We start from the raw sequence: 12,079 nt of genomic DNA on the forward strand, positions 1-12,079 counted from the left end.
AGAGAGAGAGAGAGAGAGAGAGAGAGAGAGAGAGAGAGAGAGAGAGATCGTGTGCCTCGTCAGCGAAAGCTCGATACTTAATTGAAACTGCCGACTAAGCGAGGCTTTTGCTTACGCGCGTCGTGACTATGCCCGAGCTACGGACTTCCGTTCCACGGATCCGTCTACCCCCAAATCCTAACCGTTTCTCCAGATTATCCCTTACACTGTTGCAGTTCGTTCCAAACGAGAAAACCAGAGCGTCGATATCCTTCGGATGCCGAAAGAATTCGCCTGGCAAAAGTATCCCGAAGAGAAACAAGGAGCTTATTCTGTACTGGGTCAGACTAATGGTCAGACACCACATTCTACTTAACTCGCGTTAACGTAACATGTGTTTATTATTATTTTCTTATTCCTGTATTCTAAGGCTCAATGGAGCTAGAAGGAGCTCGGGTGCCTCGGATTCGCCAAACCCGTACTGCAGCTGCGCCCAGGCGCAGCTACAGCCCCCCTGCGGGCACACATTAATACAGAGGGTTTGTAGACATGTTAGGTGGACATGTCCTCCTAACCAGAAATAAAGAAAGCAAACGACTTCACAGACAGGTTAACATACGCCGTATAATTCGAGGTTCGTTGAATTTTACTTACACGTGTCTCTAAAAATCTATACTCGTATTAAAATTGAAGAGCGAGGTCTTTTCCCTGAAAAATTCGAAGTCTTCGTCGAAGGCCCGTTAGATATTGCCCGATCGAACATCGCTGCAAGAAGGCTTCTTCGGCCAATAAATTGAAATTTATCTTCCCCCCTCGCGCGTGCTGGTTCTTCTCCGCTATCGTTTCCTTTCCTTCGCCTTTCCCCATCTGGCTCGAGCCATAAATTCGGAGCGTTTTCCACTTCGCGGCTCGAAACCGCGACTTCTGCGCTGACGAGATGGAATAATCTCTCGCGTACCGTACATCAGGATAGGCGTAGCAGACCCTTGGCTGCCGAGTTGAAGTTAGTTTTTATTCTCATTTTAAGAAGACCGATGGTTTGCGTATTTCATTTATTTTAATGAGCGGCGAGAATCTATTATTATACTAACAATACGAATTTACGAGAGTGTTATAATCATTGAGCCTGTTAACATGATATTGGAACAATTCTTGCAGGTTTTGATTTCGGTTGAATAATCCATGGCTTCTGATTCGTTATGAGTCAAGATTTTCGAGATGACTGCTTTACGCTTTACTCTTGTTAATTATGAAATGGTAATTGTTAAGTTTCATACAGAAATATATAGGCAAGTTGATCTAGTAGATAAAGCAAGTATAACTTTTATTAAAAAGGCTTATATTTCTTTTCGGATAAAATTCGCTTTAGAATAAATTTCTCCGATAGCTGAGAAAAATCAGATCTTCTAAATCACGGGCCGCAAAGGTCACCTGGGCGGGATATGAATATAAGCGCGACACCGAAGCCAATATGTTCACAGATTGCGGACTTTGCCGAGCAAATACGGCGAGAAATCCGCTCGAGTTGCCGTCCTCCTACCGCGACACGTTGACTCTTGACGTTTGCTCGAAAACTTTGCCCGGCGACTATCCTATCGATCCTCGATCGTAGGATACTTATTCCCGCCACTGTCTTCATTGCCCATTCGCTCAGCGAGCAATCTTTTATTGAAAATTCCGAAAGTTCTTCTCGTATATTGAACGCGTGGGCTTGTTATTATTATTTATTATGTAGGAAGTGGCATCCATCGGTTGACGATATGTTCGTACTTGCACTGCTTGGAGCTAGAAACGGAAATAATAAAGCGGAGAATGTGGTGCGTAAACAAAGGAAGATTGCGCGTGCAAATATGCAAGGTTATCATCCACGCCTTGCGTTTACGTTACAGTACTCATATTCGTCAGATATTGGTAGAGGTTTACCGTTTTGGAGGGCAAATAGGAGAGCAATAATATCTAAATAATTGCACTCGATTTAAATATTCCTGCTGGTGATGCTTTCATTTGGTACAATCGAGCCGTTTATTGCACAAATCGATTAACTCCATAGATCAAAAGGTTGAGAAATGCAATGAAATAATGTAGAAATAATAATAATTATAACGCGATGTAATAATGTTTGTCGTTTAATGGTGTTAATCTTTATTATTTAGGAAAATGATGACTATACCAAGTGCTTTGACACTTAAATTTCAGATTTTCGAAAAAGCGGAGTTAATCGACTTGTGCAATGGTTCAATTATAGCTGTGCCATCAACAAATATTTCTATTCTCCTTTTGCAGGTGTATATTAACACGGTCGCCACGTTGCCCAGAAATAGATAACAGGACTTTTCAGTAAGAAACTAAACAAATTAATTTCAAAAGTGATAGACGATAATGAAAATAAATTTTGATGGCACTTGTGAATTAAATAGTGCACAGTCTCGAGACGAAATTTTACTGGGAGAAATTTTCGCGAGTCTGGCAGCCAACGTCTTAATAAAGAGGACCCCAGGTCCAAAATCTAAATACTCCCGAATTAGACGTTCTCGGAGGTGTTCGATCACCATCGCGATGCTTGCATTGGCTACAATTACAGTGACGTGGTGGACAAAGGTATCCATTGTCCTGTCGGGTACGTATATTAATAAAGTCTCACGGTTCGAGGGATTAGACGAACGACTCGAACCAGTCGCTGTCCGTTTCCTGATCGGTACCAGCCCGAAAAGCTGGCTGAAACGCGTCCCGCCGCGATATTCTCCCCGCTATTTATAATCAGACGATGCGCCCCAAAGGCGGGTTATTAATTATCGGGATGGCGATTTATCGTTAACGCAACGGCGAGCCACGCCGAACCGGATAATGTCCGTCGTTTGTCAAGCCGGCTCAACGGCTGACGAGAAATCACCAAGCTAGAGGAACGAGCGACGTTTTGCGCTTTCCGAAGATCCCTCTTCGCAAATGCCACGGAAATAGGGGAGATCGAGCCTTCTCTATTGGATTTCCCGAAATAGTTGTGCCGGCTAACGCGTGCCAGGCTTCGTCGATTTCGTTCGATTGCTTTTCGCGCGTAAAAACGCGTCGGCGTAGAAAAAATACCGGAGAAGGGAAAATGGCAGAGGACACTCGGAGGATGCTAAAATTAAATTGACAACGGTTTCGAATCGATCAATCGCAGGGTATGTCGAGGGCGCTGCACGTACACAGATTTTTATATTTTATGGATAATTCAGTCTGGTTTAAACCCTTCGACCATTGTTGGACATATACAGTTTAGTCCCGTAAGTATTCGTATCTACTAGATGATTGCATAAGTTCATGCCCGATTGTCATAGACGTTGCTATGACAAATCAATTTTTCATTGTAAATATGTACATGAATGAACTCCACGCATGTATATATTAGTTTGTCAATGAAAAATCGAAGGTATATTATAAATTCCAATGTTAACATCGAGCAGAATCGGTTCAAGTACCGGTGGCTACCAGTTGCAGTTTGTTTTTTGAACGTTCGTTATTCGTGAAAATTCAAGAAAATGTTTTACGAGGAAACGTGAATCGCGACGTAATCGTCTCCGCTAATGTTTCGAGTTGCCTCGTATTTCCGCGAACTTTCTCGAAATTTGTCTCGATTACGATGCTGTCCTTTCCCGCGGAGAAAGGAAGTCGAGACGAAGAAGAGAAGTCCGAGGAGAAGCGTCGACGGTGGAGAGCGAAAAGTGGTACGTAGCTGGTAAGCGACGGACGGAAACGAAGAATACGGGAAAAGAAGGGAAGAAACAGGCGAAAGGGGAAGGAAAAAGTAGTTAAAGAGGAGAAAAAGAGAGAGCTCCCGGCATTGTACCAATTCACGACGCTAATGCGGAGAGTGTTCTAAAGACCGACGAAACAATGGCGGCACTCCACCGGCTGCGATTCTCCTTTTCCACGAGCCTCGCCGCGACGCTCGGCGTCCGTGCATGCGCCGTGCATTCTCGCTGCACGTAGCGAACTTGACGCGGAAATCGCCTCGGCCGTTGCTCCCGAAAAAAATACCTACCCGCAAATAATAAGCCTAACCCTCCATTGCGCGGTGTGCCTGACTTGGAACGCGATGAAAAGAAATTCTTGCGAAATTCAGCTAGACGCGCAATTTGCGTGTGAATATCTCGAGGCTACGGCGGTTCTACAGATTTGGGAAGACGAGACAATAGGGAAATGTTTTTGTCGCGTACGAATTAATTCCGCTGAATTTTAGAGATCAAAATTAACACTGAAAGAGTTTCGAGGTGGTGGTTTCGAGATTTGTGTGGTGGACGGCTCAATTAATAAGTTGGTGCAATGGAATTGTGGTTTTCATATTGTTAAACTTTACATTGTCAAACTTCATTGGCACAAATATTACATAATTGTTGATATAAGATATATTTTGTTTAGTTTAGCAATGCTAGAAAAGCAACAGTTACGAGCAATGTTTCTGCACGAGTTCAAAAGAGTTCAAAAAGGGGCAGAAACGACTTGCAATATCAACGAGATCTTTGGTCAGAATATCGCTAATGGTATCTAATGATCTTTATTTTGATGAATAAAGTTTATGATCAAAAAAAATTATAGTCATTCAAAGCTAAAGATTAAAAACAGCAGTTGCTTTTGCACCGACATAATACTCCATGGATGTCGAAATAATTCATGCAACAGAGGGCTTACGAAACGAAAAGATCCACGAGCATAATCATTCTAAAAACTGATCTGTCGGGAGAAGCACGAGCTGGAAAAGTCTCCTAACGAAAAACGTCTCGTCCATTTTCCGCTCGGCTGCGCCCGAAACGCCAACTAATCGAAATGCCGGTCATTGAGGAGCGATCGAGGAAATGCCTCGATTAAAGTATAACGGTATTCCGCGTCTGGGATCGTTCGCTCCGTTAAAGAAATCGATGAATTCGCCGATGACGGAAAGAAGCTCCTAAAGAAAGTTGCAGGTACTCGATGCAGTTTTAATTAAAAATCTTCGTTCCGGGAGAAGTAGAAACGGAACAAGGGGCGGTTCGTGCGCGAACCGACGAGACGAAATCTTCGCTTTGGGGAGGAAAAATCTCTTTCGTCGCGTCCCAAAGGCTGAGTAGTTGCACGGATGCGTCGAGAATACGCTTTCCGCGGCTATGGATCGGAGGAGCTTCGGATTCGTTTTAGAACCCTTTTTATCCGCGCTTTACGACGGCAGTTCGGTGAATAGCCAATCGCGAAATCGCATGGGACGTGGAACGAAGCGATACAGCCCCCGTATCGATAGATTCGCCCCTGGACATTGATCGAACCTTACTCCTGTTTAGACGGATCCGATATTGACTGTTCGTCGTTGCCTTTTTCTCTCGCGGAGAAATTGGACGTTGATTAAACCGTCGTATTTATTCCCCTTCTTCGTCCAAGACCCTCCAACGGGAAGAAACTAAATAGACGGCAAGTGCCGTGCAAACACGCTCGGAGCGGAAGCAGCCTGGACAGGTACGGGAAGATAGCGAAATTTATTCTCATAGTTTTGAAGCTGGGTATACAAGTATGTTCTGCGTACAGTATCGAGATAGCTACGCGCAAGATGTTTACCTGTCAGTGACAAAAGCAACGTGTAAGGAGAATCAACACTCGCGAAAGTGCGTCTGAGCCTCTTCACACCGTTCAAATAATAAATGCAATGATATTTTTTTTAAATTTAATTTAAAAAATCAGGCTTCTAAGGCTTAATATTTTTGCCAGTACTGGGTATTAGAAACGTAAAATATCTGCCGGTCACGAATGTGTTAATAATACCATATACAAGGACCGCCATTGTCTCCGTTTCATCTAATTAGATTCTGTCTTCCTGTTAGTATATTTTAATTTTTTCTCAAATCAACATACTAAAGAGAGGTTTCCAAATTTACCCCCTTACTTCTCAATTTCCAACCATCCTCTGCAATGATAGCATTGCAAAAGTGACACCGAAACAATGCATTCGAGAAATCTAAAATTAGATATCCTCACGTTACTTTTAGTTTCCCTGACAAAGTTCCGCGAACCGTCGGAAGGTATTGTGTCGCAGGTATTCGTCTTTGTCAATTTTTCGTCGCACTCGTGCTAAATGTCTGATCTCGGCAACTGGGCACGTATTACTCAAACGTCTAGTCGCTTGCCAGAGTAAGCAAAGCCCGATAATTTGTCCGTCCTTTCTTTCTTCCGGTTAACGAGCAAAGGAAACGCGGCCGCCCTGCGAGCATTAACATAACCGAGGAAAACCGTCGAGCTACCTTTTCGCGTCTTTAATCAAATTTTCTTGGTGCTGGTGCGCGCGATATACTCGACGCGCTACTTAAACGTTATCGTTTCCGTCCTCTCGACGCCGTTATTGCCCACTTCGCGGCGCATCGCGTCGTCGCCGTCGCCGCCGACGTCATCATCTCGCCGAGAATAACGAGTCAACGACGCTCCGACGAGCCTGTGCCTCCCTGCCTCCCGAAAGACTCCTACTTCGACGTTTTTTAGCCCCTCTTCTGGCCAGTGGGGCACTTGAAGCATTTTTTTACTGGAAGAAATCGAGGAATAAACGTGGAACAAATCGATTCATTCTTCACATTTGAAGCTGCTCGTCATTCGCGCAATTTACATCACTCTCGTAACAGTAACAGGACAATTTCTTATCGTACAGTATTACAGTTAGAAAAGTGGAATTTTTAGTTCTAATTCGATGTTCTTAGTCGAATGAATCTACTTCAAATAGTAAATTTGTTCTCTATACAATAATATTCGTCCTCGACTTTCTTCTCCTTTGACATTTTTATATAAATCAGTATGTACAATCTGTAATTTAATTTGACCTATAAGTGTCTACATTATTTCTGAATTATCGTTCTGACTCAGACGCTTCTGTAACGTCGTATAATTAATTTGTTTTGCCATCTTGTATTTAAACATGTCCTTTACTCATCTTTCTATCGACGGGGTTTTCAAATTTCATTTTGCCTGGTGCCCCTATCGCACACGCGTTTCAGCAAGTTCGACAGAAACGGGAAATTCAATGGTATCGATCGGAGCTTCTCCAAATTGGATCTCCCCGGTTTATGAATTTTCGAGAAGCGTGAACGACTCCTCTTCCGGGCCCTTCGCGTTCACCCGTCGAACGACGCGCTATTTAGGTTTCGTGGCCGCAAACGAGGACCAATTGGATACAAGGACGGAATAGCTAAATCGTCGTCGTGAAAATGACTACACGCGACGAGGTTGCGCGTAACTCGCCCGAATAGAATTTCAATAGGGGAACTGTACTCCCACTCTGGACAAGGGATCGCCACGACGACCTATCCGCAAGGTCGGCCGTTCTTCGACATCGTCCACGTAGATGTAGATTTGTTTCGAAATGGTTCCACGTCTTTCCGATACATTCGTTACAAAAACGGATAGATTACATCCTTTGGAACTGTTCTTTACTAGAAACGCATAGATGCTTCAAGACCAGACGAGAAATAGATATAAGTCAAACATTTTCAAATGATACCAAGGATTAAATATTTTTGAGTAAAAGACACTTTTTCCGTTGATAGTAGTTATTGAAAAATGTAGAAGTATATATAGATGCTATTGTAACCAGATGCACGTGCAATATTAAAATGCATACCTTACATACGGTCAGCCCCATAAGTATTCATATATCTATTGAAGAAATTTGTTCAAATTGTTATAATAAACGATAGTTTTGATGTTTCTAAATAAATGTTTCATTATAAATACATACATGAATAAACTTTACGCATGTACATATTTATAATGAAAAAATTGGGTGAATAGATCAATTCTGTCATTTAATTTCGACAAATTTCTTTAATAAACATAGGAGGTACGCATACACTCGCGACTGACTGTATGTCACCATCAAATTCGACCAAAACCATTGAAACTTGTGGTTCTAATGCAATGTCAAGAACCCGTAGAGCAAGATCTACTACAAGATTCACGAAAATCGCGCTTGCCGCAATACTTTCGTATGCACTCGCGGTGCGAAGCAGTCCGCATTCGTGATTCAAGCGTTACGAAAACCTCGAAAATCGGCGGAACGTCCAACGATTCCCGTGTCTCGGTTTGGACAATGGCCAAGGCCGCGTTACTCAACTTCGTCAGCAACGAGCGGACCCAACCGAGGCTACGCGTTCCCGATGCAGCCCTGCGACGAACAAACGCCGAGAGGTTAATAATTATGCACGATTACGCGAGGTAAACATCGCCAGTCGATGCACGTATCCACGTCGACGCGATCGGATAGGTATAAAAGAGGGCCAGTCCGGTGTTTCGAGCATCAATCGATTTTCATCGGCCTTTCAAGCTTGTCACCTCCTCTCCAACGTACAACATGAAGTGCATCGCAGTGAGTAAACGCGCTTAAACTCATTTACCGTGCAAGCTTAATCTCCATAACACGGGACGACACGTTCGAGCCGCGCATTCTGCTCCCGGGGCAACTTCGAAACGATTAGAATTCGTACCAAAATTACGAATATTCTCGATGAAGTTCGTACGTCGGGGTTACGAGGCTCCGTTCCGACGCTTCGGGGTGTATTTGCTTCCGAAACTGGGAACAATTTAACTCGATCCACGGTTAGCATACGGGCTACTACATCCCGTCTTTAGTTTCGTGAAAAGTTGCGTCGATCTACTTCGAATATCCCAAAGAAACTAAGTGTCTGACTCGTTAGATCTGACAGGAGGGGAAAAAGAAATAGTTGATATTCGTTTCTGTGACATTCTGTAATAAAAACATTCGTTTTTGTGATATATTTCGAGAGGAACTAGCGCCACGGGAACTTTTTAAAAAACTGCTCTCGCAGAACAGATATTTTAGAACTCTCATAATAGAAGTTCCGTGGAAACAGTTATCTCGGGACTTTTATTCGAAAAAGTTTCAAGAAATAAATGAAACACCATATTTATAGTGTAGGCAATACTTCCACTTGACAGTATAATATCGTGCTATACATAATAACAAAGAACATCGAGATTTTCAAAGTGTACGTGAAAGTGAATCTTTTCCCGTCTACGTATTATATTCGTTCCTAACAAACCGTATTCAAACTAAAATTGCCATTTGCCCGTTCAACTCGAAAGCTTCAAACGTGAGATCGTTCGCCATTAAAGTTCCAATTTCAACTGTTTCAACCGAATCTACCGACCAAGTTCCAAAGCTGTTTCGACCTCTGATTAAAACTAGCTTTACGGAGACTCAAAGTATCTCCACTGCGTTGCTTTTCTCTCTCACGTTCCTTCTTAAGAACATTTCGATCGCGTTTATGTTTATTACCGAAGTAGTTTGATCGTATGCCTTGACACTTTACGTGGACAAAATGTAAATGGTTCTGGCTCTCAACACATTCGCGACACGTCACTTCGAATTCTATTTCTGGTTATGAAGCCATTATGAAAATCTTTTTATTTTATACGCTACATACAGTCGATCCCATAAGTATTTGTCTAAATTAATTGATAGGTTTGATGTGTCCAAATACATTTTTTATTCTAAATATATACTATACTCTATGTCTATCGAAGAAATGTGTCCAAATTAAATGACAGGTTTGATGATGTTTCCAAATAAATGATTCATTATAACTATGTACATAAATAGACATCACGTATACACATACAATATGTACATATGTACTAACGAATTTTATTATTTTCGTCGGTACTCGGTATTAGGAACGTAAAGTATCTGTCGGTCGCGAGTGTGTTAACTTGAAATTTCTGTGTGGTCCGTAAACCTAGGCTCGAGATGCAAATATCGTCAAAATATTTAATTAAGTCTGCCGCTAGCTAAAAATGTTTTATTTGACGAGATTCGTGTCACCATTTTCAGGCTGTCGTTTTGCTCGCCCTGGTCGGCGTAGCTCTGGCGAAACCCCTGGAAACGGAGTCGATCGAGCCGGTCAAGAGCGAGTCGCTGGCGCCGGAAGCTGAACTCGCGGCGAGGAACAAGAGAGGGTTGCTGTTGAGCGCGGCGTACACCGCGCCTGTAGCCTACAGCGCGTACACCGCCCCGGTCGCGTACACGTCCGCCTACAGCTACCCTTACGCGGCGTACGCAGGCTACCCTTATTACGCTTCGGCTTACTCCGCACCGTACTACGTCCTTTAAAGCCTGATCGACCACCGCCATCTCCGTCAACGACCGGACTGCCCACCTAAACGCGACGACTGCACCGATCTCGACAGCTCCACCGAGAGCTCTCCAGATTTGATCGAGATGCACGAATGACACGGCCTGAAGGATGCTCGCATCGCAACGCAAGGATCAACGATGATCCGCCACCAATTTGGACAATTTCCATCGAAGAATTCTCGATCGTGTACAAAATTATGTGTATCAACAGCGAGAACGTTGCCAGCATTCTTCAACGCTCTACTAACAATTAGATTATAGGTATACTTATATATACAAACGTACGTATATGTATCGTGCTGTGTATCATAAGACATGTAATAAAGTTTCGTTGCAAACCATAGTACCGTCGTTCGAATGTGCCCCACTTGCCGAATGTCTACAGAGACCTACTCCTCGTCTTTATCCCATTACGCGTCCCACATACTCCGCCCTTAATGGCACTTCCTCCGAACTCGATTGGTTCTTGAACGATCTATGTATAATAATGTCGAGGAACACTATCTACTGATGGTGCGATCAACACGGCCGAAGCCCAACGCGGTGGAAGACTAGTTGAAAAAGTCAATCCTCGTTCCGAGAAACACTTTCTACAAACTGTTCGTGTGTTGGAATAGTTTAAAAATTGCTTTAATCACGAGTAGATTAGTCACCATTAAACGTGTCTCTTTGAGATTAATTCACCACTGAGGTAGATTCAGGATATATCCCTCTGCTAATTTACAACGTATTTTAAAATTGATCATTTAATAAATCAATTTAACATATAGATATTCTCCCAGTGAAATGTCTGTAAGTGAATACACTTGTCTTTTCATTTTTATTTCTCCAATTTTTCTTTACTCTTCCTATCCTGTCGTTCTGTACAAAGGTGCCTTCAGTTTACAGTGTCGTCTTCACATCTCCGCGACGCAATGTCGAGGGATCACCGAAACTGAGCAGTGAAGGAGCTTCGAGAATGTTCCTGGCTCCGTTCGACATCCGAGAATCGCAGGGCATGTACGTACGTCTATCCGAATGCTTTTTGCGAAAACGCAGAGTTCCCCCGTCACTCGAGGAAACCTTAAAAACAATTCACAGACAGCTCTGCTCCGTCCCTTTCGTGTTTTCTTCTCTCGTCGCCGAGCGGTGAAACGCATTTCTCGGATACCATTCTACTGTGGGCTTACCGTCGCGTCGCATATTTGGCAGCACGACCGGCTCGCCAACCCTCTCGACAACTCGATGGAGCGCTCGCTTCGTTTGAGGACGGGTTTCGGCGTTGCGAGTTCCCGAATCCCGAATGGAAAAATCGAACCCTCGAAGAGCTTTCGGGAACGGCAAGACGCGAGTTTGGCGAACGAGAAGCGACGGAAGCTGGGGATAAGTCGGCGCGTAAACATGGCGACGGTAGTTTTCACGTGCGGAGGAGTGTTGGGACAAGAAGTAGATTTAGTAATATGAAATGAGACCTTTTTGGAGACTTATTTCAACTGAGATGAGTAGGAGGAGGAGTATGAGTAGGAGTATAAAGTGACATTTTAATGAAATATTGGAAGTGGATTGGTATGAAGCAATTGATTATGATAGGAACGATGCTTTATAAGCTCATAAGATGGTGCAAAACCATGTTGGTTCGCCCTAAACTTTTAACCTATAACAACGTGTGAGAATCGTGATACAGTATTTGAATGAACATGAAAAACACGATCTAGACACGTCCTATGAAAGACTCCAAGGATCGTAGGCTAAAAGGTTAAGCTGTTATGTATCTCAAGTAGCAAAAGGAGTCCCTACCCTGTTAATAAGTAACATTGGCTACTTTCTTTCCCCTACTATCCGTCTCATCTATCAATACATTTTTAACAGTGGGATGGTACCCGAATATACGTCCTTTTCACGAAGTTTGGAGAAAAAGTGAAATGCACCTCCTTGGCTGAAATCCAGATAAGAATTTCAGTTATGTCTGGATCCATAAATAGG

The 12,079-nt window shown here is 43.2% G+C and overlaps 2 protein-coding genes across 7 annotated transcripts in view; one reads left to right on the forward strand and one right to left on the reverse strand.

Moving 5' to 3' along the window:
* LOC128892114 (stress-activated protein kinase JNK) overlaps positions 1-12,079 on the reverse strand; it is a 123,564-nt gene that overhangs the window by 59,360 nt on the left and 52,125 nt on the right. The gene's annotated exons all lie outside the window — the stretch shown is intronic.
* LOC128892139 (uncharacterized) lies at positions 8,228-10,460 on the forward strand. The gene is made up of 2 exons (XM_054152287.1): positions 8,228-8,329; positions 9,815-10,460. The coding sequence occupies exons 1-2, from the start codon at positions 8,315-8,317 to the stop codon at positions 10,091-10,093; spliced, it is 294 nt and encodes a 97-aa protein (XP_054008262.1). The 5' UTR covers positions 8,228-8,314; the 3' UTR covers positions 10,094-10,460.

This window comes from Hylaeus anthracinus, unplaced genomic scaffold (genome assembly GCF_026225885.1).
Source record: "Hylaeus anthracinus isolate JK02 unplaced genomic scaffold, UHH_iyHylAnth1.0_haploid 12002, whole genome shotgun sequence".
Lineage (NCBI taxonomy): Eukaryota > Metazoa > Arthropoda > Insecta > Hymenoptera > Colletidae > Hylaeus > Hylaeus anthracinus.